The sequence below is a fragment of the Python bivittatus genome, unplaced genomic scaffold (assembly GCF_059951505.1).
Source record: "Python bivittatus isolate LINGU-HERP-01145 unplaced genomic scaffold, Pbiv_v1 ctg000340_np1212, whole genome shotgun sequence".
NCBI classification, from domain to species: domain Eukaryota; kingdom Metazoa; phylum Chordata; class Lepidosauria; order Squamata; family Pythonidae; genus Python; species Python bivittatus.
In genome coordinates this window covers 1,349,116-1,373,601 of record NW_028277056.1, presented here as the reverse complement: position 1 = coordinate 1,373,601, position 24,486 = coordinate 1,349,116, and the positions used below count along the sequence as shown (strand labels likewise).

The window sequence follows — 24,486 nt, the reverse complement described above, 5'->3', positions numbered from 1 at the left end:
TTTCTTTCTTTCTTTCTTTCTTTCTTTCTTTCTTTATCAGTGTTGACTCCTGGCAACTGCCTGAGCAAGTCCCTGCAGTTTTCTTGGCAAGGTTTTTCAGAAGTGGTTTGCCATTGCCTGCTTCCCAGGCCTGAGAGAAAGTGATTGGCCCAAGGTCACCCAGCTGGCTTCATGCCTGAGGCATACTCCATCATAGCCACCTTGAAAACAAACAGAACATGCTCTTACTTCCCTCTTGCCATGAAACATATATATTGGCTTTGGCCACAGCCCTCTTGATTTTCAAAGGTATAGATTAGATAGTCCTTATCACACCTTGCTTTTCAAATATTTGCTTCCATGGGAACTGAGAGGGCTAGCCCCTGCATCTACTTATTTATAGGTAATTGGCCTCATTCTTGAGCAAGAGAGATTCCCCAACATCACTTCTGCAGTGAAGCTCTGCTGATTGTCAGGTAAGAAACAACAGGAGACAAGTGGGCTGTGTGCTGTGTGGCTCTGGAGAGAGGGCAGGGGAGTAGGGACATAATGCCCCCCCCCCATGTTCATTTCAAAAACAAAAAAGCCTTAATGCTAGCAGAGGTGGGAAGCCAGCAAGGCATGGTGGCATCTCCCTGCTCCACGCAAAGGCTTTTATCAGCTTGGGGGCCAGAAGTTGTGGAACTGCCTATGGTTCAGTGAACTCTAAGCCCATCTTCTTCTGGAGGGTTAGGAGCGTGGTCTGGAGCAGGTGAGGAGAGCAGAAAAGGAGTGGCTTATGAGGGGTGGTACTGCTATAACACACGTTTCTGGTAGGAGCCAGTCTGGAGGGGTTCTGTGTAAACATGAGATGGCAAACTCCCTCTCTTCCAGTGACTCCCCTTCAGCCTTGGAGAATATGGAGGAGACCTCTGATTCCCAGGAAGTCATACCTGTTGGGGTGATCTAGTACATTCCCCTGTTGGGTGTAGGATTTGCAACAGCTTCTGTGGCAGGTGACCATCCAGCCTCTGTTTGAAGAAGACGCCACCTCATATGGCAGCCTGTTCCACTGACTGACAGCTCATACAGTCATGAAATTCCTCCTGATTTCTAGCCTGAACTTTCCTTGTAATTTTAATACTCTGGGGCAATGAAGATTATCTCCATTTACTTTTCCATTTCACAAACCTCCAAGACATTTGAAGACGGCTGTTGTATCTCCCCTCTTGTGGTTGACAAGGACCCCAAACCTTTCACATGGATTACTGCCAAGCCAGGTCTCCCCACTCAGGACTTGTGCCTTTCCTCCCCAGATTCCCAACTGAACATTTCTCCTTGCTCAATTCCAGTCTACTTATTTCAGCCTGCTGCTCAAGCCTGTCTAGATCGTGTTGGATCTTCTGTCTTTCCTCTAAAGTCTTAGTCACCCCTCCCAGTTTTATGTCCTCTGCAATTTTATAAGTGACCCTTCAGTACCCTCATCCAGGTCACTGCTAAAAAGTTTGAACAGCTCAGGATCGAACCCTGTGGCCCTCCACTTGATGTTTCCCTCCAAGCTGAAGGGGAGCCATTAATAAGCCCTTTTTGGGTGCAGCCATTCAGCCAACTCTGAGTCCATCTAACAATGACATCATCTAGTTCAGTGTTTCTCAACCATGGCAACTTGAAGACGTGTGGACTTCAACTCAGAATTCCCCAGCCAGCTGTCCACACGTCTTCAAGTTGCCAAGGTTGAGAATCTAGACCATATTTTACCATTTTGCGAAGAAGAATATCATGACATGTTGCTGAGGCCCAGGTACACTGTGTCCATGGCATTCCTCCATCCCCATGCAAATTGCAAAGGAGCCAAAGGCAGAGAATTGACTGGCCACCGGGATTTTAGAAATGTAATAATAAATGAATAACTGCATAAATGGCTGGGTGCTGATCTTCTTTTAAATGTCGAGGCTTTGGCAGGACATGCGTGAAATTAAAGCAGGGTTTTTAAGCCATGGATCTTGACTGAGTCCACTGATTTCCCAAACAAAGGGATTAAAAAAGATTGGCAGGATTTTGCAACATCTGGGTTCTCAAATGAGATTGCAGTCACTTCATTCATGTGTGTGTATCTGTGTCCCCATAGGGGGATGGATTTGCTTCTGGTGTAGCAGGGTGCGTGTGCAATCATTGCAGCAAGTGTGATCCTGCTGTGCCACATGGACTGAGTTCACAGATTGTGCTAAATCAGAAGCAAACCTTTATGGTTTCCTGGGATGTGTGAAGGTGATGATTCCATGTCTACGTCCTGCAAAAATAACGATACACAATACAGTACATTATCCTAAAACACTACATGAACCAACTCCAAAACAGAGAGAGGATGAGGAGAAAGGAAGTGGAGAGCTGGTTCAGGGGAGGGCAGAGGCACCTCCTTCTTGCACTGCGACCACTCTGTGGCTGACTAGATGACCGAGGCCCCAAGAGAGAGCAGAACTTTGCTAGGCTTGTGAGCTTCGGCTGAGAAGAATAGAGACTTTTCTTTTTCTGTCATGGATGACTTGTGTAGGTTGACTTTGGAGAGAATAGGGGCATTCCATGGATGAGTCTCATCCTACCTCAAATGTTTCTTAATTAGGTACATTTGGAGTCTATGTTACCAATAAGCTTCATTTAAGGAAGCATCTTTTGAATTTGTTAATGCATGCGTGGGTCTTTTGTCTGACAATGTAGTTTTTCTTTAAGTTTCATTCTTGCTTCTGCTATTTCACTGTCATGAACATATGGCCTTTTTCAGCAGCAGACAATGGAGGCCTTGCCTCTCAAGATGATCCTGGTGCTTTATCTGTTGGGGATGTTCTCAGGAGGCTTCCAGGTATGAAGGTTGCATGAAGGTTGGGGAGCAGAGACAAGGACTTGCCCTCTGGAACTCAGGTCATACTTTCACGTCTGCAGGGAGCCTGATGGTGGGGTTAAATAAGCACGTCCCCAGAGGTCAGGAGAACAAAATCCAGCAGCTGAAAAGCTACCCCATTGTCTAACCCCTTTTTTCCACAGCTGGGCTCACAGATTCTGCTTCTCCTTTGCTCCTCCGTGGAGCACTGGTTCCCCAGTGGTGAAGGCTTTGGGCCGCAAAACAAAGTCCTCCCCCCACCAAACTGGAAAGACCTTTGCTCTGATCCAAGAGAGCTTTTCTTAAGGGCTTGTTTGTGGATCAGAACCGATCACTGTATTTCAGCCCTAAAGCCCACCCATTATTCCTTACAGCCTTAAGGAATAAAGCAACGGTTTTGGCTTGTGCTTTTCATCAGAAACCCACAGAAATTGGACAAGGGAGGACAGGGGTAGAACTTGCTCCACGAGCTTCTCAAGGGAGCGTCTGTCTTCTCACCGACTGATCACCCATCAGAGGCACCAGACTGGACAGCTCTGCTTTACAAACCACAATTCTATTTTTTTGTTCTGTTTAAAATAGAAGAACCCCTTGGCTACCTTATAATGACAGCTGGACCCCCATTCCTGCCCCCCTCCCCACAGTTATTACCTCATATTTCCTGAGGAAGAACAGAAAGTCAGCCAGATGGGCAATGGTGCCTAAAGGGATTCTGGGTAAAATTCATTTTGATTCCTAATCAATTTCTGTGGGAACTACTGTATATATTCTTTTCCCATCCAGATCCTATGTGTTATATTCAAAACACCACTATAACCTTTTCAGTTCCTACCTGGTCCACCTTCAGGGTCTTTCAGTGGCTGACTGGATGCATGTGGGAAGCTCCTAAGCCAAGTCCGGGGGGGGGGGCAAGAGTCCCCCTTCCTTGTCCCTCCCCAGCAGCCCCCAGTATTAGCAGTCTTTGGGAGCCTGGTCCTCCATGAATGCCTCCAGACCCCCTTTCACCCCCTCCAAATTGCCTGCCATCCACACCATTGCTGGCAGCAGATCCCACTGTTGAACTGTGTGCTGTGTAAAAAACGAACACCTTATGTCGGTCCTGAATCTTCTAGATTTGATTCAAGGAAGCTCTTAAATTCCAGCACTGGGAGAGAGGGAGACATCTTCTCTCCACATGATCGTATAGATCCATACCGCCACTTCCAAACATCATCGTCCAACAGAGAGCGGAATCGTTCTTTACAACCCAAAGTGGTTGCCGGTTGAGGGTGCCCAGAACTCTCCATCTCTATTGCCCTTCCTCTCCTTGAGCCGTCTCCCTTCCCTCTCCTCTTCCAGGTCTCCAGTTTTCACAGGGGAAGAGGACGCCACTCGACTCGTTTCAAGAATAAAGAGCTTGACATGGCCCTGGATTCTTTCGATGACCAATACAACCGCTGCGTGAGTCAGATGGAGCAGGAACTGCCAGCGTTACTAAGCTCTGAACTTGACATGAATCACATCTACCGTGACAGCTGGCAAAAGGCCGTCAAGAAGTGGGACGAGATCAAGGAGCACATCGTCCTGCCCAGAGGCCTCCAGCCACTTCATGCCACTGCGGTCCTGGCTTATACAGAAAACTCACTATTTAGAGATTTCAACCAGGCGGTCCGGAAAGCTGGGCGAAGCAGAAAGGCTTACAAAGATAAATTCCATTACAAGTCCTTCCACTACCTTCTGACCAGGGCTGTCAAGATCATTCGAAAGAGCTCCACACTGAAGTCCAGGATGGTGTATCGGGGGATGGAGCCCCAAACTTTGACAGCTAAACGCTCCAAGGCCGTTCGTTTTGGACAGTTTGCTTCCTCTTCCCTGGACAGAAGCACGGCGGAACGTTTCGGAACGAAAACCTTCTTCACCATCACTACCTCCTACGGGGCCTTCATTGACGGCCTCTCCTTCATTCCCAAAGAAATGGAGGTGCTGATTCCACCCTTTGAGACATTCAAGGTGGTCAGTTTCACCAAGACAAAAAATGGAAACAATATCACACTTGAAGCCAGTGGTATTTTCAGCAGATACAATTGTGAATTTTTGAAGATCAGGCATCTCTGATTCTAATAGAAGAGAATATGCATAGCTCAGGGTTGAACTGTGGAGTCCTTGGCGTTCTCTGAGCTTGGTGGTTTCCTTGCAAACGTTTCATTACCCAGCTAGGTAATCTTCAGTGCTAGAATGGGATGGGGTTTGCTCTCTGTTCATATACAGTGGCACGCCCTGCCAGTGGAGGTGGGGGTCAGCTGGTGAACTGTCAGCATCTTAGACCAAGCTAAATCCAAAAATGCGAGGGAATTCCTGGAAGCCTGGTATTCAGACAAGGCAGCCATCAGCAGGCACACAGAGATAAGCAACATCTACACATTTCAAGACAATAGAAAGGAAAACAAAAGACCAGAACGTCTCCTCACCCACCAGCAATCATCACCCAGAACAAACTAAACTAAACGTTTGCAAGAAAACAGCCAAGCTCAGAGAGCTCCAAGGACTCCACACCTCTGATTCTTCTTTGGGGGGAGAATTGGCAGAGTCTGAAGCTTTCTTCTGCCCACCCCTCATGGCATTTCTGGAGTCTGAACATTGCACAAATATTCATTACACACTGCAGGGTACAAAGTGTGCCACAACCAGAGAGCAAAATTGAAGATCAGTTATTTGTAGAGCCAGTGATTCAAACAAGAATTCCATAAGTTGTTGTTCCCAAGGCCATCTGGCAACTGGATTAAAAAATGTTCATGCTAAACTGGTAATGTGCCAATCAAAATGCATTGTTATTAATTTGAAAAATAAATATTTTTTTTAAATCACAAGCAGAACCCATCCTACATCTCCAATCCAACTCATGGCTCCTTGGAGAAGACATTTATTTCATCCTGCAATTACAGTCACCTTCCTTTGCGGTTTTTCTTTGTTGTTGTTGTTCAGTCGTTAAGTCGTGTCCGACTCTTCGTGACCCCATGAACCATATCGCGCCAGGCCTTCCTGTCCTTCACTGCCTCCCTGAGTTTGCTCAGTTTCGTGCTCATTGCTTCAGTGATGCTCTCTAACCATCTCATCCTCTGCCGTCCTCTTCTCCTTTTGCCTTCCATCTTTCCCAGCATCAGGGTCTTCTCCAAAGACTCCTCTCTTCGCATTAGGTGACCAAAGTATCTGAGCTTGAGCTTCATTATCGATCCTTCCAATGAGCAATCAGGGTTGATTTCCTTTAAGATTGACTGGTTTGACCTCCTAGCCGTCCAGGGGACTCTCAAGAGTCTTCTCCAGCACCACAGTTCAAAGGCATCAATTCTTCGGCGCTCAGCCTTCTTTATGGTCCAGCTCTCACAGCCATACATTACTACCGGAAAAACCATAGCTTTGACTATGCGGATCTTTGTCGGCAAGGTGACGTCTCTGCTTTTTAATATGCTATCTAGGCTTGCCATAGCTTTCCTCCCAAGGAGCAAGCGTCTTTTAATTTCATGGCTGCAGTCTCCGTCTGCGGTGATCTTGGAGCCCAAATAAATGAAGTCTGTTACTGCTTCCATTTCTACCCCTTCTATTTGCCAGGAATTGATGGGTCCAGATGCCATGATCTTAGTTTTTTTAATGTTGAGTTTCAGGCCAGCTTTCGCACTCTCCTCTTTCACCCTCATCAAGAGGCTCTTTAGTTCTTCTTCACTTTCTGCCATTAGGGTGGTATCGTCTGCATATCTGAGGTTGTTGAAGATTCTCCCTGCAATCTTAATTCCGGCTTGTGATTCTTCCAGCCTGGCATTTCTCATGATGTACTCTGCATATAGGTTAAATAAGCAGGGTGACAGTATACAGCCTTGTCGTACTCCTTTCCCTATTTTGAACCAATCAGTTGTTCCATGACCGGTTCTGACTGTTGCTTCTTGGCCCGCATACAGATTTCTCAGGAGACAGGTAAGGTGGTCTGGTACTCCCATCTCTTTAAGAACTTGCCACAGTTTGTTGTGATCCACACAATCGAAGGCTTTTGCATAGTCAATGAAGCAGAAGTAGATGTTTTTCTGGAACTCTCGTGCTTTCTCCATGATCCAGCGAATGTTGGCGATTTGATCTCTAGTTCCTCTGCCTCTTCGAAACCCAGCTTGTACATCCGGTAGTTCTCGGTTCATATATTGCTGAAGCCTAGCTTGTAGGATTTTGAGCATAACCTTGCTAGCATGTGAAATGAGTGCAATTGTGCGATAGTTTGAGCATTCTTTGGCATTGCCCTTCTTTGGAATTGGAACATAAACTGACCTTTTCCAATCCCGTGGCCACTGTTGCGTTTTCCAAACTTGCTGGCATATTGAGTTCAGCACTTTAACAGCATTGTCTTTTAGTATTTTAAATAACTCAGCTGGAATACTGTCATCTCCCCTAGCTTTGTTGTTAGCAATGCTTCCTAAGGCCCACTTGACTTCGCTCTCTAGGATGTCTGGCTCAAGGTCAGTGATCACACCAGCATGGACATCAGGGACATTAAGATCTTTCTTGTATAGTTCTTCTGTGTATTCTTGCCACCTCTTCTTAATCTCTTCTGCCTCTGTTAGGTCCCTGCCTTTTTTGTCCTTTATCATGCCCATCTTTGCACTAAATGTTCCTTTCATATCTCCAATTTTCTTGTAGAGATCTCTAGTCTTCCCCATTCTATTGTTTTCCTCGATTTCTTTGCATTGTTCATTTAAGAAGGCCTTCTTATCTCTCCTTGCTATTCTCTGGAAATCTGCATTCAGTTGCTTATATCTTTCCCTTTCACCCTTGCTTTTCGCATTCCTTCTTTCCACAGCTATTTGTAAAGCCTCATCAGACAGCCATTTTGCTTTCTTGCATTTCTTTTTCCTTGGGATGGTTTTAGTTGCTGCCTCCTGTACAATGTTACAGACCTCCGTCCATAGTTCTTCAGGCACTCTGTCTACCAAATCTAATCCCCTAAATCTATTCATCACCTTCACTGAGTACTCACAAGGAATATGAGCTAAGTCATACCTGAGTGGTCTAGTGGTTTTCCCTACATTCTTCAATGTAAGCCTAAATTTTGCAGTAAGAAGCTCATGATCTGAGCCACAGTCAGCTCCTGGTCTTGTTTTTGCTGTCTGTATAGAGCTTCTCCATCTTTGGCTGCAAAGTATGTAATCAATCTGGTTTCGGTATTGACCATCTGGTGATGTCCATGTGTAGAGTCGTCTCTTGTGTTGTTGGATGCGGTTTTTCTACCAGATCTCAAAAAAGGCACCAATCTTGCCACCCCTCAGACAAGGAATCTGGGTTGTCCTGGCCCTCCTGGGAGTGGGCAGGCTTGATATTCCATTTCCTATACAAAACCTTCTCAAGTTCTTTCCAAAATATAAATGCACAATTAAACATGTTCAAAGACTATAAAGTCATATTAATTTAAAAGGAGAAAGGAAGAAAACATGACATCCGTCAGGGAAGGCCTGGCTGAATGCAAGGTCTTCAATGGGGGCTTAAAAGATGGAGACATTGTGGACCTCAGTTTCTCAACCTTGGCAACTTTAAGATGTGTGGACTTCAACTCCCAGAATTCCCCAGCCAGAAGTCCACACATCTTAAAGTTGCCAAGGCTGAGAAGCCCTGGTGTACCTGGACCTCTGCGAAGTCTTTAACAGCTGTCTCATGATATTCTCCTTCTCAGAATGGTAAAATATGGGCTAGATGATACACGTCAGATGGATGCACAGCTGGATGGATGGTTGCACCCAAAAAGGGCTCATGAATGGCTCCCCTTCAGCGCGGAGGGAAACTTTGAGTGGAGGGCCCTGGGCTGTTTAACCTTTTCATCAGGGACTTGGATGAGGGAGTTGTGGGGACACTTTTGAAGTCTGCAGAAGACATAAAGCTTGGAGGGGTGACTAGGACTTCAGAGGAGAGAGAGAGGAGATCCAGCAAGATCTAGGCAGGCTTGAGCAGCAGGCTGAAATAAGTAGACCAGAATTGAGCAAGGAGAAATGTTAAGTTCGGAATCTGGGGAGGAAAGGCACAAGTCCTGAGTGGGGGAGACCTGGCTCGGCAGTAGGGCATATGAAAGGGATCTGGGGGTCTTTGTCAACTACAAGTTAAGCAAGAGCCAGCAATGTGGTGCTGCTGCTGCTGCTGCTGCTGCTGCTAAAAAGGCCAATGCTATCTTGGGTCGCACTAATCCAGATCACAGGAAGTCATTGCTCAACTCTCCTCTGCCCTGGTCAGACCCCATTTGGAGTCCCGTGTCCAGTTCTGGGCAGCGTAGTTCAAAAAGGACAGTGTCACGTTGGAGTGAGTTCAGAGCTGCCATGATGATGAGAGGCCTGGAGATCATGGGCTATGAGAAACGATGAAAGGAACTGGGTTTGTGGGGGAACGAAGCCTGAGCCCCAAAACACCTTGGCAGGTTCTCTCTCTCAGCCCTTCTGCTCCTGACCAGGTTGCACCGAATGCTTCTTCCTCTCCTGCTGAAAGACTCACTTTCTGCTGCCACAAGGCATGAATCAGCCTGAGCAGAGACGCCCCAGCGCTACCTGGCTTGTCCAGAGGGATCATTTTTAAAGCTGCTGGATATTAATACCAGCGTAGGCTCTGCTTAGCTGGCTCATATCTGGCAGGCTTGGAGCAAACTGGCAAAGACTGAGACTGCCATCCTGTCTTGAGCAAGAAACCAGAACACATAAACAATTCAGCAGACTTCGGATGAAACCCGCAAAGGCTCTAAATTAAGCCGAAGAATACAAAGCTCCTCCCCCCCAAAAAGAAGACCATGCAGTTCTTGCTTTCAGCTTTGTGGTCGGTTGGGACATAGAAGCCAGAGAAATCTTGGAACTGTCGAGCAGGAAGGGGCTTTGGGAGAGAATCTAATTTAAAGCAACTCCGACAGACCCAATTTCTGTCTGGAACCATCACCAGTCACAGTACTCGCTCTTTTTTGTCCAGAGACTTATGATACAGAGAAACAAATGCAGGCTTACAACTTGTTCACTTTCTAAACCAGTGTTTCTCAACCTTGGCAAGTTTAAGACGTGTGGCCTTCAGCTCCCAGAATTCCCCAGCCAGCCTGGCTGGCTGGGGAATTCTGGGAGCTGAAGGCCACACGTCTTAAACTTGCCAAGGTTGAGAAACACTGGTTTAAACTAAAAACTCCACTCATTTATGCTCCCCCCCTTCTACACCATGTCACCTCCCTGCTCATAGTCCAGTTGACCAGGTTAGGACCGAGTCCCAGGAGGTGGGACACCCACCATGCATGGTGCTTCGCTCCACCTGGCGGCTTCCAAGGAGCACGGTTCCCATGCGTCCATCTGCCTCCTAACAAGGCTTAAGCAGTCCATCAAAGCTTGGCCAGTCCCACCTTAGCACTTTTCTTATGTCTCTAGGTATTTGCCCACCAAGGCTCCACTGCCCTCGATCGGAGCCATCCATGGTTTTAGGAACCATTGTCTGACGTTCTCTTCAAAGGTTCTGATACTGTCCCAAACCATCAACCAGGTTATGCCAGCAGCCTGCTTTTCTGCCCACCTCCACACCCCCCACAGTCAAGAGAAGTCCATTTCCTTGATAGGGACCAACTTCCCCCCAAATGCAGCCCAGCACCTCACAAATCTAAACCCTGGTTCTGACCTACTGCCTCATCCACGTTCCGTGCATTTCAAGGAGAGCGATCTCTGAGGGCCTGCATTACAGGAACCCACCCCAGTCCCTAATGTCTGCTTCCAGGACCGGCTGGCTGCTTTTCTTCCCATCCCTGGTGCTGACGTGCACCACGTCGGCCAGGAGGGTACCTCCCCATCATTTCCTACCAGGTGTTATCAACAGCTTGGAGTCTGCAAACGTCGCTTGTGCGCAGGACAAATCCTCTCTCCCTAACCATGGAAACCTTCATTACCAAGAGCTCCCCGGGGGCTGATCCTTGGTGCAAGCGACCTCCTTCGCCCCCAAGGCCAGGTTAACTGTCTTCACTCGTGAAGGGTTGTCCTGCATCAGGAGACCCCCGTTTTCCACCAGGGAACAGCCACAGCTTGGATTTCGGGGTGTTCTTGCCCAGGCTGGAAAAGTTCATTCCGAAGCTTTCGGACATTCTCAGCTCCCTCGAAGGTGCCACTGAGTTCACAAGTGCTCGGGGCACTTCCCTGCAACTTCTGCCCAGCAGGTCATCCCCAGGGCTGAGCCTCTTCTTTCGACCTGCACTCCTGCATTTTTTACAGTGGCTTAGGATTTTCCTGAAAGTTATGTCAGGAGAGTAGGAATACGTCTATCCTGGTCACCGGGCCCTGTGAACAAACTCCCCTGGAACCAGCAACCCATTATACTCTTAAAGGAAACCCTTGTGGACCCCCCCCCCAAAAAACCCCTGTCTCTGAGGGCAGCTCCGCGGAAGAGTCCGCCAGAGTGCCAGCCCCGGGCTGGGAGCGGCAGGCAGGCCAGGGCCAGGGCCAGGACCAGGGCCAGGGCCAGGGCCAGGGCCAGGCCGCCCCAGCAGCCACCTGCGGCTCCCTCCCCGGAGGCGCAGCCCAGGGCGTTCGTGTGGCAACCCGGCCCCCCGGGGGTTGGCAGGTGGGCTCCGTGGCTCCTCCCGCCCGCTGGCGCCCGGGGCAGGCAGGGAAAAACAAGCGTCGCCGGGCAGCTCAGCGACGGCCTGACGGCGGCCAGCCTCGGCTGCCTGCGGCGAAAGGGCGCGCGGCGGGAGGGCGCGGAGCCCCCGGTCAGCCCCGGCGGGGCGCGGCGCCATGGCGGCGGAGTACGAGGGCATCTCGGTGAGTGCTCAGCTTGGCGGGGCTGCCGGCCCGGTGCCGCAGGGCGAGCGCTCGCCCAGCCCGGGCGAAGGGGCCACCGCGCCGAGGGCCTGCCGCGCCTCCCTGCCGCCGCCCCAGCCTGTTGCCCTCCCCGTCGGTGCCGGCCCGGACTCGTCTCCTCCCCGCCGCGGCCAGCGCCCTTCCCTGCCCGCGAGCTCCGGGCGCGCTTCTTCGGAGCGCAGCCCTCGCTCAGGCGCCTCGGACGCGCCCTGCGGCCCCCGCGCAGCCGCGGGGCTCGGGGCTCCCTCCCTAAGGTGAAGCGGAAGGAGAAGAAGGGGGGCCGGTTTGGCCGGGCCACCTCCGCCCCAACTTTCCTCTGCAAGCAGCTGCCGCCCCGGGAGCGCCTCTGCCTCCCCGCCGGGGCCCGGGGACGCCTGCGAGGGGCTGGGTGGGTGCAGCAAGGGGCCCCGGGCTGCCCTGGGCTGGGCTCCGGGCGTCCTCGGCCAGCAGGCGCAGAGCCGTCGCGGGCGGCCAAAGAGGAAAACCTGAGGACTCGCCTCCGAAATCGCCCAGGTCAGCTCCCTCCAGCCAGGCGCTCTCCGATTTATTCCGTTATTTACGAGCAAGGCGGCGCAGGTCATGCTTCCTCCTCCCTTCCCCTCAACACCAGCCCTGCGAAGTAGGTCAGTCTGAGAGAGAGTGACTGGCCCCAAGCCCCCCAGGGAATTTCAGTGGCCGAGGCGGTCTCCTCAGTGCCATCCACAGGGAAGGGATCCCCCTTCTTTCTAAGCTAAAATGTCCCAGTCGCTGCTATCTTTCCTGGGCGGCAGGGAGTCCAAACAGTCAAGTTGGCCACCACAACTCTGCGATCAAAGACCTGCCTTGTTTACCAGCGTCTCCATCTTGACTTTTTTGACCTCTTTCCTGCAGATACCGTTGCTTGCGGGGGGGGGGGGCTCTAGACACCAGATTATTTTGCTTTCCCCCAAACTCACCAAACCTTCTGAGTCCACACAACACACAAATGCCCTGTGCAGAGGCCAGACCAGCACCTTGGCACTCAGAATGAACCCACAGCAGACATTTAGACCCATTCACAGAGGCTGCTATGCTCCCAATGTGCGGGATGAAACTCCCACCATCCACAGCCAGCTGAGTCATTGTGCCAACTTTGGACCAGGGAGCACCTCTGGAGGCATCTGGTTGCGGAAGAGCCTGGAGCGCCATCTAGTGTCTAGTAAGAGAGTGATGGTGGTGGTCGAAGGCCTGTTTGCAGAAGGAGGGTTTTCCCGCTGGGGACAGCTCCCAGCCACCCCTTCCTCCCTTTCCCCACTTCTCCTGCCCCTCCCCAAGCCGAGCATGTTGTTATTTGCAGGATTTTCACTCAAGCTTTTGAGGCAAACCTCCTCAAGAGAGTCAGCCTATAAGATGGAGCGAGAAATACCTCAAAAATGAGCCTGTTAGAAAAGTCCTGTAATAACTGCACCAAAAGGGTAATGTCAGCAACGAGCCCCCTCCATTTAAAGCAGACTGGAGTGCTTTAAGAAAAGAGAAGGTGGTCTGCAAAGCCTCAGCTGGCCCCTTTCCTGCTCCCAGGCATGCAGACCGTGAGACCCCCACGTGAGCAGCCTTTGTGTCTGGCTGAGGGTGAGAGTGGGGTAGGAATCTAGCTGGCAACTTCAAGGGCGCATCTGCAGACCCCCGTTCCTCTCAGAGGTGACAAAGGGGCCTCAGGAGCACAGGCCTGCCCTGGAGGGAGAGCCAGCCTCTGGAGAAAGGCCAGGGGCTCCAAGCAGGAGAGGCTATGTGAGAAGCAGAAGGGCCACAGACTTCTCCAGAACTGTGGAACCACAGAGTTGAAGGGGATCTAAGAGGCCATTTTATCCAGCCCCAGAAGCCCAGTACCGGTTAGGTTTATTCAGTCAATGACCAGCGTCCCAGAACCCCTCTTCAGCGCAGGATCCACCACAGTATCTCTGACAGATGGCCATCCAGTCCCTGCCTGAAGACCTCTAATGAGGGCAAACTCACCCCTTATGGGGCAGCCTGTTCATAGAAAGTTCCTCCTGATGTCTAGTCAACCTCCATCCTTGGAGATTTAACCTACGGTTCTAGGCCAGCCCTCTGGGACGTTCTTCTCTTCCACGCTTGCCTTCCGTCACCTTCCTTGTCCCCTCTGTGCTGATGCTCTCTTGGTATCTTAGGTTACTCCTGCCCCCTCCACCAGCAAGGCCCCTTTCCAGGACTTCAGCCTCTCTGCCAAAGCAGCCCCCCATTTGCCCACCTTGCCCTTCACTGCCACTAGAAATGGTGGCTTCCCAGAATTAGGATGCAGATGATTTTGTCCAGAGACAGATGGCCTGGAACGCTCCAGGCCGGTGTTTCTCAACCGTGGCCACTTTAAGATGGGTGGACCTCAACTCCCAGGAGTGTATTCGTCATACATCTTAAAGCAGCCAAGGTTGAGAAACACTGCCCAACGCCACTGGCAAGAGACTGTGGGAACTATGGTCCCAAACCCTGGGAGGGCATCCATTGCCTTCCTCTGCTCTGTCACCATGTAGTCTTAGTGGGCTGACCCTGTAGGAACTCGTGGCAATGGGATATATAATAATGGTGCTATTAATCCAGTGTTGTCCAAACTTGGCCACTTTAAGATGAGTGGACTTCAACTCCCAGAATTCCCCAGCCAGCCATGGTCCACTCATCTTAAAGTGGCCAAGTTTGGACAACACTGTTAATCCATCCGACATTGTTTTATACGGATGCAAAGAGCAGTTTTTCTGCCTTTTCCTTAGCCGACCAACTGGAAGGAAATAGTGAACAAGAAGCTGAAGTTTCCCGAAGGCCTCCTCAGTGCCATTCAAGATGGGCAGCTGGCGAAGATCCAGCAGCTGCTGCACGTGAGTGACGGGATCCTGCGGCAGCTGGACGATGCTGAAGACCGGGCCTGGCGAGAGGCTCTCAACCTGGCCATCCGCACCGGCGGGGCTGAGATGACCAGGACGTTGCTACGCTTTGTGAAGTTTGATTTCCGGCAGGTCCACGAGGCCCTGCTGGTGGCTGTGGACACCAACCAGCCCAATGTGGTCAAGCAGCTCCTGGATAGGCTCGACCAAGAGAAGGGCCTCAAGATGGACATCAAATCCTTCTCCATGGCCTTCTTCGATAACTCGATTGACAACTCTCGCTTTGCCCCTGGCGTGACCCCCCTCACCTTGGCTTGCGAGAAGGATCTCTACGAAATTGTGGACATGCTGATGAAGAAGGGCCACACCATTTCCCGGCCACACAAGGTCTCCTGCGCTTGCCTGGAGTGCTCCAACGGGCGTAAATTTGACCTGCTCAAGTTCTCGCTTTCCCGGATCAACACCTACAAAGGCATCGCCAGCCGGGCCTACCTCAGCATCGCCAGCGAGGATCCCATGCTGACTGCCTTCAAGCTCAGCCGGGAGCTCAAGTGGCTGTCCAAGAAGGAGCCCGAGTTCAAGGTCTGCCTTTGCGGGGGCTGCAGGGGGAGCGTGGGAAGGGCTGAGGCATCGGTCCTCTTCTTTCGCCTGCCTCTGCCTCGTTCTTCTTCTGCCTTTCAAGGGGATGAAAGACATCAGAAGGCTCAAGACCGTGGACACGAAGGGGGCCGTTTGAGCCATCGTGTCCAACGGCCTGGAGATTTACGGAGGCCGATTCGGGCCCCTCCCCCTTTGGCTCTTGAGGCTCCAGGAAGTGGCACTGCCCAAGGGACGTTTGCCGCTTCCCACCAGTGACCAGAGTCTGGCCCAGTTGGCTTTCCAAGGCTTCAGGATTGTGAACCTGAGACCACGTTTTAAATTTGAAATGTGGGGGACGGAGGCGGAAGCCTCCTTCTGCAAAAGGTCTTGCGGCTGACTGCAGAGCTGTGGCCCTGCCCCTGAGCAGACCCACTTTCTTTTGTGCTTTTGCCTGAAGTAGGCTCTAAAAGAGAGCGTCTGCGCCAGAGGCTTCATCCTCTGGCAGGTTCGTGATACGCAAATAGCTACCCAAGATCTCCACCTGATTTTGGGCTTGCAGCAAGCTGTTCTTCTGCTTTTCCCTCAAATCATTTGGTGGTTCGGTGATATTTAAAGACGGCCAGTTTGATGTAGTGATGAAGGCACCAGGCTAGAAACCGGGAAGAAGTGAGTTCATCCTGCCTTGGATAGGAAGCCAGCTGGGTGACCCTGGGCCAGTCCCTCTCCCTCCGCCCTGGGAAGAAGAAGGCCGGGGCAAGCCACTTCCAAAAAACCTTGCCAAGAAAACTGCAGGGACCTGTCCAGGCACTCACCAGGAGTCAACACTGACTCAAAGGCACCCAAAAGAAAAAACAATATTCAAAGGGGAGTAGCGGGAAGGGTGGTTTTGGCTGCAGAGGAGGTATTTTGCTCAGCAGCTTCTGTTTGCCTAGAGTTTTGCTGCTCCTCCTTTGTCCCTTACCTTCTCCTTTTGGGGGCAAAGCCAAGGGACCCCAGCAGCCCCACCCTTCCTCCTGCTGATGTCCGGCAGCAGCAGAACTGTGGGGAGAGCAGGGGGTGTCTCCGGAGGCCTTCACAAGCCCCTTCTCCGTCTCCTCTGATCCAGCCAGATTACTTGGCGCTGGAGCAACTGTGCCAGGAGTTTGCCTTTGAGCTCCTGGGCATGTGCCGCAACCAGAGCGAGGTGACGGCTATCCTGAATGAGCTGGGGGACGATGCTGTTGACGAAGACGATGACGCCGTGGACGACCAGGCCTTCGAGGAGGGGATTCCCAACTTGGCGAGGCTCCGTCTGGCAGTCAACTACAACCAGAAACGGGTGAGACCGCTGAAGAGCAGGCGGTGGCAGGCGGGCAAGCAGCCTGGGGCAGGTCTGCGAGGAGGGAAGAGCGAGAGGCCCCGGGCCCTTAGGAAAGCGAGGCCCCAGGATCTGTGCCCTTGCAAAAGGGTGATTTGAAACACGGCTGGGCAGCCTTCCTTTCATCCATGACACGGTTGCATGGGAGTGTGACACACAATAGACACGTGTGTGTCTGCGTGCGTGTGTGGTAATCCCATGTAACGGGGTCAGGGACGGATGGAAGAGGCCTGGCCATAATGTCCAGGAAAAGGGCTCCTTGTGGGTGGTGTCCGGTGGGAAGGGCTAATGTGCTCGGCACTCTGTTCTCAGCACCACATGGAGGAGATGTTGGAAGAGCTCTTCTGGCATGGACAGGGAAGCTCCCCTCAGGCCCCCCCGCCCAATCTCACTTAAAGCAGGTCGCAATGGAACGATCAGCTTCAATCCTGCTGATCCTGCCAGTTCCGTCATTCCAGAAATTGGTGTCGTCCAATGAAAGCAACCGGCGCCGGATCCAGGGCAAAAACGCCGTTCCTCTGGGGCACTTGCCACTTGCTCCGGTGCTGTGAAAGGGGTATCGGCGAATTCAGGGATGGTCCCAAGATACTATTGGTCATCATGAAGTCCATAGTGCGGGGTTCCTTCCTGCCCGTGAGTTTCTGGAGGCTTTGGGCTGAACCTGATGCTGGACCTGACTCTGCTTCTGTCCTTCTTCCCTCCCCGCTCAGTTTGTTGCTCACCCCATCTGCCAGCAAGTCCTGTCGTCCATCTGGTGTGGGAGCCTCCCCAGCTGGCGGGGCAGCAAAAGCCTCTGGAAGGTGTTCGTTTCCTGCTCCATCTTCCTAGCCATGCCCTTCTTGTGTCTGACCTACTGGTTTGCCCCCAAATCCAAGGTGGGTTCCTGGCCCCCACACTGGGCCAGTCAGCGCGTATGCGTGGCGATGGGGGCGGGCAGAGATGACCGTCTGCTAACTAAGCAAGCACGGGGGGCGGGGGGGCGGGGGATTGTATGTGCGGCTTCTCTGAACAGCTTGAGTGCGAGGTGCCTGGCAGGTGACTAGGAGTTGAAGTCCACATATCTTAAAGTGGCCAAGGTTGAGAAACACTGCTTTAGCCCATTCCTAAAATAACACTAAATTTAGAGTGTTTGGGTTTCCATGTCCACCCTGCTGCAGCCTAGCATTTGGTTCCCAAATTGGTGTGCCAGGATCTCTTTTCACTTCTTTCCCACCAGACTCCAGCTGCATGCATTTTGGCCAGGAACGCTGGGATCTGCAGTCCTAGCTCTCCTTGGGCATCAGCTGGAGAAGGCTGGGCTAATGGTTGCCTTGAAAGGTTAGGAGTTTGAGGGACCGGGAGCAAGCTAAATGATGCATCCCCCTGCCCCCCGGCTTTTGAAAACATGGTGTAACCCACCTTCTGGTTGCCTCCCTCCCTGATGGCAGATTGGCAAAATGCTGAAGATTCCTGTGATAAAATTCCTCCTGCATTCAGCCTCCTACGTCTGGTTCTTGGTCTTCCTACTGGTGGAGTCTCTAATCCTGGAGGGCCATCACGAGTCCTTTATGGGGCGCAATCAGAGCATGTGGGAGACATCCCTTCACATGATCTGGGTGGCAGGTAGGTGGCCGAGCAGTGCCCCAATGCAGGGTGAGGAGAGGGAAGAAAGAGGTGTCTGCTGCTTCTGCACACCCAGGCTGCTTCCTGAAAGAGAAGTCCTGCTATAACCACCACCCGGGCACCTTTTCTCCCTGGCCGCTTTAATGATTCTCCTTAGGAAAACGGGAGGCTTGAAGTGGAGGATGGTCTGGATTCCCCTCAAATTCCTGCACTGCACGGAGCAACGGTGGCTGGGCAGCCTGGTCTGGCAGCACTTCCCCATCTCTTTCCCTCCCTCCATCACACTCTTTACTCTCATTATTGGCATCATCGCCGGGGGGGGGAGGAGGAGGAGGAGGAGGAAACAGATGTGTTTCACAAAGCAGGTTTCATCAGGTGCCAGTTTTGAGGTTCAGAGGTGTTCTAATGTCCGCCTGGGCATTAGATAGACAAGACAGGTTTGCAGTCAGGACAGGACGAGAAGAGCAATTAATGGGGAGGGAAGGGGGCAGATGGGGGGGCCATTTGGAAGACTGCTGAGCTCTGTGGGAGATCGGAGCTGGAACGTGGGAGATCTTGGGCGGGTGGAAGCCGGTCTCTTTTTTCAGTCCCAGCGTAACTGAAAGGGCAGAGAAGAGGGCAAAAGTGGCTTTGGGTTTGCTTGAGTAGGAAAAACGGGGGAGGAGGAGACCTGGCAGGGAGTCCAGCTGCCTGCTTCCCTTGTTGGCCTTGACCCCGCAGCCCTCTGGAGGGTTCCTGTCACCGCGTTTGTCCCTGCAGGCTTCTTCTGGTTTGAGTGCAAGGAGGTTTGGATCGAAGGGCTCCGCAGCTACCTCCTCGACTGGTGGAACTTCCTGGACATTGTCATCCTCAGCATGTACTTGGCTTCCTTTGTGCTCAGGCTCCTGGTCTACCTCAAAGGCCGCGTCTTCTGCCTGGACGGCCAGTCCTCTTCGCCGGAGTGCTACTATTACACCCAAGCCAGTGAGCCTGTTGGCGGGCGGGAGTCGTTTGTGTGCTGGGTCACTTATTTACCTGTAGAATTTTTAGCCCGCCTTTCTGCCCAGCGGAAGCCCGAGTGGTAAACCCCCCAAAATCAAAGAGGGACACTGAACTTCCTGCCAAAGCAGATAAAGCAGCTACCAAACTTGCTCAAACAGAAAAAGCCGAAGAGGAAGAGAAGGCGTCTTCTTCTGAAAGCAGAAAGAGCCGCGGCCAAGTGCTGCTCTTGAAGGAGGTCCTTCCCCAGCTGCAAGCCCGTCAAAGCCAGGACCTTAAATTGCGCCCCGGGATAGCGGGATGCGTTGTGTAGCTTGGGGAGAACACAAAGGGCGGGAAGGCTGTCTCCTGTGTGCCTCGCAAAGGGAAAGACAGCCCATCTTTGAGGGGGCTTTTCCTGCTGACCTTAATATCTGGGCAGGTCCATCTCAAGATAGCCGAGCGAGATGGGGGGCATATAAATTTAATAAATAAATAAAATAAAATAATTCAGAGCCAGCCTGCGTCCAGTGGGCAAGTATGTCCCTGTGGACATCCTATGTCTAGCCTCCCTCCCTCCTTTTTTCTGCCCTTTTCTGATGCAGAGCGGCTGGAATGGCGCACTGAAGACCCCCAGTTCATGGCCGAGGTGCTCTTTGCTGTCACGAGCATGCTGAGCTTCACCCGCCTGGCATACATCCTGCCCGCCCACGAAACCTTGGGGACACTCCAGATTTCCATTGGAAAGATGATTGATGACATGATTCGGTACGGGCACCAGGAGACCTTCCTCCGACTCGGGGTCCCAGCCAGCTGGACCCTAAGCTCTTTGCGCGTACCCTTGCTATAGCCTGAGGAGGGCGTATGAACCTCTTGAGCGGTGCCCCCCAGCTTGGCGAAGGCTGCTTAGCAGGGATGGAGCAGCTCGGGCAAGGTGGTGAGAGACCCAGGAAGGCGCTTTCTCAAAGGAAGGGAACAGCAGTCTCTGCCTTGTTTTGGGAAGAAGAAGGCATCTTTAGGTACAATCTTTCCTTGGCTCCCCCTCAGGTTCATGTTCATCATGATGATCATCCTGACAGCTTTCCTGTGTGGCATGAACAACATCTATGTCCATTATCAGGAATCTGAGCGTCTGGGCAGGTATGGCAACGGGTGTGTCTGGGGGGTGAGACCACGACTCTGTTGGAAAGGCAGGTTTAGCTGCCATGCTGAAGCCGAGCAGACTGGGGGTGGGTGGGCACTGAATCTCCCCGAAAGAGGAAGAAGTTCAGTGGAATGAATGAGTGGGAGCAGGCCCTTCATTCTTCGTCGGATTGTTCACCACTTTGGAAGTTTCCAACCCGGTTCCTCCTGCATTAAAATCAGAGACTCTGAGATACACTCACACCTAGGAATGTTTTTGAGATTTCAACCTGCCCTCCTTCTTCAGCAAGCCCAAAAAGAAAGGGGTCTGCTGCTTTTTCCCCTCTCTGGTTCACCTCAGAAGAATGGTTAGGTGAAGCCAAAAGAGGAAGGGGTTGGCCTAGGACCACTCCCAAACCTCATTCAGTGGGATTTAAACCTGGGTTTCCTGGTCCATACAGAACACCTCAGCCAGCCCTCTGGCACGCTGGAGGTGCCCTTTACCTGGGCTCGGAAGACAATTTCCTAGATGTGCTCTTGGCTGATGTGGGAGCAGAGCCCAGATGGTGATTCAGTGGCTTTTGCCCTTAGGAGGAAGGTCCCCATAGCCTGGGGCCCTGGGCAGCCCTGCTGGTTACTCAGATGGATTTGTGGGGAGAAGGCCCCCCACAATTCTGAACTGAGCACTGGTTCTACCTGATCATTCTTACGTAGCTTCAACGAGACCTTCCAGTTCCTCTTCTGGACGATGCTTGGGATGGAGGAACACGACGTGGTTGACATGCCCCAGTTCTACGTGGCTGAGTTGGTGGGCCGAGTGCTCTATGGCGTCTTCACCATTGTCATGGTGGTCGTCCTTCTCAACATGCTCATTGCCATGATCACCAACTCTTTCCAGAAGATTGAGGCAAGTGTTCCTCAGGGATGCTGAGTGGAGTTGGTGTTTGCTGATGGGAACCCAGGAAGCTGCATATGCTGCAGAGGCCATCTAGAGACAACGTTCACGCTTGTCTTCTTCAGGCGTGTGGGAGTCAAAGCTCCCGCAGGGCAAGTGAGGCTCGCCCAACATAGCTCGGACTGCCCAGTTGAGGGGGGATGCATGCAAGGACCATGAGCTGGTTCAGACGTCCAAGGACTCGCCTGTGGCCCAGCGGTGCCTGCCCCATCCTTTCAGGCTCTCTGTGGAGACGGGGGAGAAGTTCCTCCAACTCACGTCTCAGTGTTTTTTTGAATTAGGGAAAAGTCTGCATAAAAATGCAAATGATGAAAATAAGGTACAAACTTGCATTGTATCAGAGAAACCTGTTTGCCAAATTATCTAGAACTGCAGTCCAATACGTGTGTTTGGAGGATTGTGCACAAAATGGGCACAATTTTCATTGCAGGTGTTTTATTAAAAAAAAAAAAAAAGTCTCAGTACAACAAACTGAACTTAATGAATTTGAGAAATTGAAAACCCGTGTGAAACGGAAATTAACACATTCGCCGGTTCTCAAAGTCCTCCGCCATCTTTGTTGCTCCGTTACTTATCGGAGCCTCCCTTCACACGCTTTCCACAGAACGACGCTGATGTGGAGTGGAAGTTCGCACGCTCAAAACTCTACCTGTCGTTCTTCAGGGAAGGTCTAACTCTGCCAGTCCCCTTCAACATTATCCCCACGCCCAAGTCCATCTTCTACGTCATCAGGTATGGGGAACGTGGAAGATGTAGGCCACAACGACCCCCCCATATGCGCCAGTTCCCTTGCCGCACGCCCCACATCTCCCTGGAGGGCAGAGATCCCACTGGCGGCTAGCCACGGGGCTCAACTTGCACGCTCTATCCTAGCACAGCCAAGTCAAGGTGACTTAGGGAGTCTTGGGGTTCCCCTTAAAGCCCAGCTGATTAACCGTCACAGAACCTTTGGCGGCCTTTGGTCTTGTGGCATCACGGACAGGTGTAGTGACAGCGTCCATCTTGCGGCCAAATGTCCTGGAGTTTGGCCCACCCCAAGTTTGCAGTGAATCCGTCTTCTTGGCCTCCCTTAGGAGCTTCCCGGCTAACTCTCCTCTCTTGACCCCGTACATCTTTAGGGGCGTCTTTCGCTTCATGTGCTGTTACAAATCGAAGAAGCATCAGAAATACCCCCCAGTTTCCACCATTGTAAGTTCCCCTTCAAGGTTTTCAGTAGGGACCTCATCAGCACCTGGGGCTTTGACTGCAGCTGCAGCCTAAGCGGCAACCTGCACGTGTTGTGTGTGCGTGCATGAGTGTGAACAGTGGGAGAGCTTAGAAGGTGGGGAAGAGGACAAGGAGACATAACCCCCTCAATCTGGGCTGGGATCGTTTTGCAGAAATTCTGTGGAATTCGGTGCACATTCCTATATTTCTAGCCGGCTTCCTGTGTTTAAACAAAAAAAAAAAAGCTTGAAGGCATGAGCTGCTCTTTTGCCTTCCAGAGCAATCCGTCGGTGGAAGAAGGTGGGACACGGGCCGAAAGCCGCCTCTCCTATCGGCGCCAGGTGCTCAAGGCGCTGGTGCAGCGCTACATCGATACGGCCAGGCGGGAGTTTGAGGAGAGCCGGAGGAAAGGTGAGGGGCCTTTGGGGAGCCCACCAGGAGGCAGGTGGTGTCTGGCAGCAGGGTCTGCGCGCTGCTGCCCCCCACCGAGTTTCAGATCTTCCGGGTGCATCCTGACAGCCCGGTAGGTCCCCCCTGCTGAGTCGCATCCTGTGTGACTCTCAGATGCATTGGGGGTTCTCCTTGGGGGCAAGCACGCGCCCGAGGGCAAGCAGCCTCCCCGCAAAGCGGCCACCGATAAGGAACCACGTGCTGCCTGCATTGTGCAAGAGCCACCGATGTGTTGTATAGCAGATGTGGGGGCAGGGGAGGACTCCCTGGACACTCACCTGCCCAGCCTACAGCCTTCTGGCTCACCTTCTCTACCCGGGGCAGGATGCTCCCCACCTCTCCCGGAGGGTCCGCTGCTCTGCTCTCGCTCAGGCCTGCAGTTTGCAGCCTCCGTCGCCCTCCTTCACCCCCCCGGCCCAGGGACGGTTGCAGTGCCCCAAATATGGTTGCACCAGAGACTGAGTGCCCAAGATTGGATCTTCCTTTCTTGATGGTCCCCAAGACGGGGGGAAGCGTTCCCTTCTCCCCTGCCTCAAACCAAAAGGTCCTTTGCAGAGGAACAGCCTGGCCTTGCTCTGCGGGTGGCCAGTGGGACATTTCCAAGGTCCGGGTGGGCCATAGGTGGCCCACCGTTTATACGTTTCTGGCCTCACTGATGGGGGTTTAGCCAGGGGGCTGCATCAGGACTCTTCCTCTTCTTGCCCACAGATCTGGGGAACCGCCTGACCGAGTTGAACAAGTCTGTGTTGCGTCTTCACACAGAGATGAAGCAGCTTCGCCACTCGGTGGCAGCCAGTGGGGCAGCAGCCAACCCCATGGACGGGGCCAGTGTGCTGCGCAAGTACATCATGAAGGTGCGGAACAGCTTCCAGAGCTACGAGCCTGAACCGGAGAACTCCGGCCAGGGATCCCCCGTGGAGGTGATGGTGCACCAGGACGTGCCCATCGTAGGGGAGGGCCGGCTGCCCTGCTTTCAGGAAGAGAAGGAGGGCGAGGCGGGGGGCGAGGAGGAGGCTGAGCAAGGGATCCCCGAGCACGAGCCTCAGGAGGCGATGGAAGGCGAGGCAGGGGAAGCGCCAGAACCCTGATCCGCCATTCAGCCCGTTCCCACTTGTGGGAGAGCGCTTCCGTAGCGCCGACGTCCGGCAAATGACTCTCCGACCGCCGTAGAGGCGAGGCCACGTGCTTCGCTAAGCGGCCATCCGTTGGGGGAGAATCCGGTCCCCTTCCCAGAGTGTCCTGGGGCAAAATGGGATGGACGTTCTCTTCAGCAGCGCAGGGATGCTCGGGGTAGGCAGGGTAGGCAGTTCCTCCCTTAGTTGTGCTATTGCTCAAGTTGCACCTAGAAAAACAAGCTGCATAATTGCGGTTCGTTCCGGCACAATTATTCTTGCTTCCGTAAGGAGGATGAAGGACGGTTTTAAAATATCTCCAGCAAATAAATGAACAACAGCTCCCCACTGGGCATAGTTACCAAATGTTTACCTACTTTGGTGCCTGTTTTATTCTTCTACACAGTGCAATAAAGTCTGCTGTTTATGTGTTGGGGGGCAGGATTAAAAACGCAGGGTTTCCATTGACACCTTTGCACACACACACACACACACACACACACATGCATGTGGGAAGATAGGGGGCACTTGCAGTTTAATGGAGAAAGAGTGCAACGGATGTAAGCTTTGGCTGGGAAACTGTTAGTAGTTTAGATCGAGCCCAGTGCAAAAATGCTAGAGAATCCCTGGAGGCGTTCAGATAAATCAGCCCTCAGT

At 52.4% G+C, this 24,486-nt stretch overlaps 2 protein-coding genes across 8 annotated transcripts; both read left to right on the top strand.

Moving 5' to 3' along the window:
• The first annotated feature begins 292 nt into the window (after nt 1-292).
• Nucleotides 293-5,261, top strand: LOC103062889 (erythroblast NAD(P)(+)--arginine ADP-ribosyltransferase-like). Of its 6 annotated transcripts, none has more exons than XM_007438885.4 (3): nt 293-455; nt 2,741-2,815; nt 4,172-5,261. In XM_007438885.4, exons 2-3 carry the CDS (start codon nt 2,747-2,749, stop codon nt 4,925-4,927), a joined length of 825 nt encoding a protein of 274 aa, XP_007438947.1. In that variant the 5' UTR covers nt 293-455; nt 2,741-2,746; the 3' UTR covers nt 4,928-5,261. The 6 variants fall into 6 exon arrangements, with proteins under 6 accessions (XP_007438947.1, XP_015745447.1, XP_087996519.1 ...); XM_015889961.3 differs by having other exon boundaries at nt 2,738-2,815; XM_088140393.1 differs by having other exon boundaries at nt 295-455; nt 2,741-2,874.
• Nucleotides 5,262-11,471: 6,210 nt separating this feature from the next.
• Nucleotides 11,472-24,191, top strand: LOC103054758 (short transient receptor potential channel 2-like). Of its 2 annotated transcripts, XM_088140380.1 has the most exons (13): nt 11,472-11,601; nt 14,379-15,071; nt 16,174-16,386; nt 17,136-17,300; nt 17,853-18,027; nt 18,787-18,990; nt 19,590-19,752; nt 20,032-20,124; nt 20,821-21,013; nt 21,666-21,793; nt 22,180-22,249; nt 22,546-22,678; nt 23,426-24,191. In XM_088140380.1, the coding sequence occupies exons 1-13, from the start codon at nt 11,575-11,577 to the stop codon at nt 23,803-23,805; spliced, it is 2,637 nt and encodes an 878-aa protein (XP_087996506.1). In that variant the 5' UTR covers nt 11,472-11,574; the 3' UTR covers nt 23,806-24,191. The 2 variants fall into 2 exon arrangements, with proteins under 2 accessions (XP_087996506.1, XP_087996507.1); XM_088140381.1 differs by lacking the exon at nt 22,180-22,249 and having other exon boundaries at nt 23,426-23,537.
• The last annotated feature ends 295 nt before the right edge of the window (nt 24,192-24,486 follow it).

Coding starts and splice junctions, on each gene's coding strand:
- LOC103062889 (XM_007438885.4), top strand. CDS start 2,747: ATGGAGGCCTTGCCTCTCAAGATGATCCTGGTGCTTTATCTGTTGGGG. Junction 2,816..4,171: donor TGTTCTCAGGAGGCTTCCAG/GTATGAAGGTTG, acceptor CTCCTCTTCCAG/GTCTCCAGTTTTCACAGGGG.
- LOC103054758 (XM_088140380.1), top strand. CDS start 11,575: ATGGCGGCGGAGTACGAGGGCATCTCG. Junction 11,602..14,378: donor CGGAGTACGAGGGCATCTCG/GTGAGTGCTCAG, acceptor CCTTTTCCTTAG/CCGACCAACTGGAAGGAAAT. Junction 21,794..22,179: donor TCCATCTTCTACGTCATCAG/GTATGGGGAACG, acceptor GTACATCTTTAG/GGGCGTCTTTCGCTTCATGT.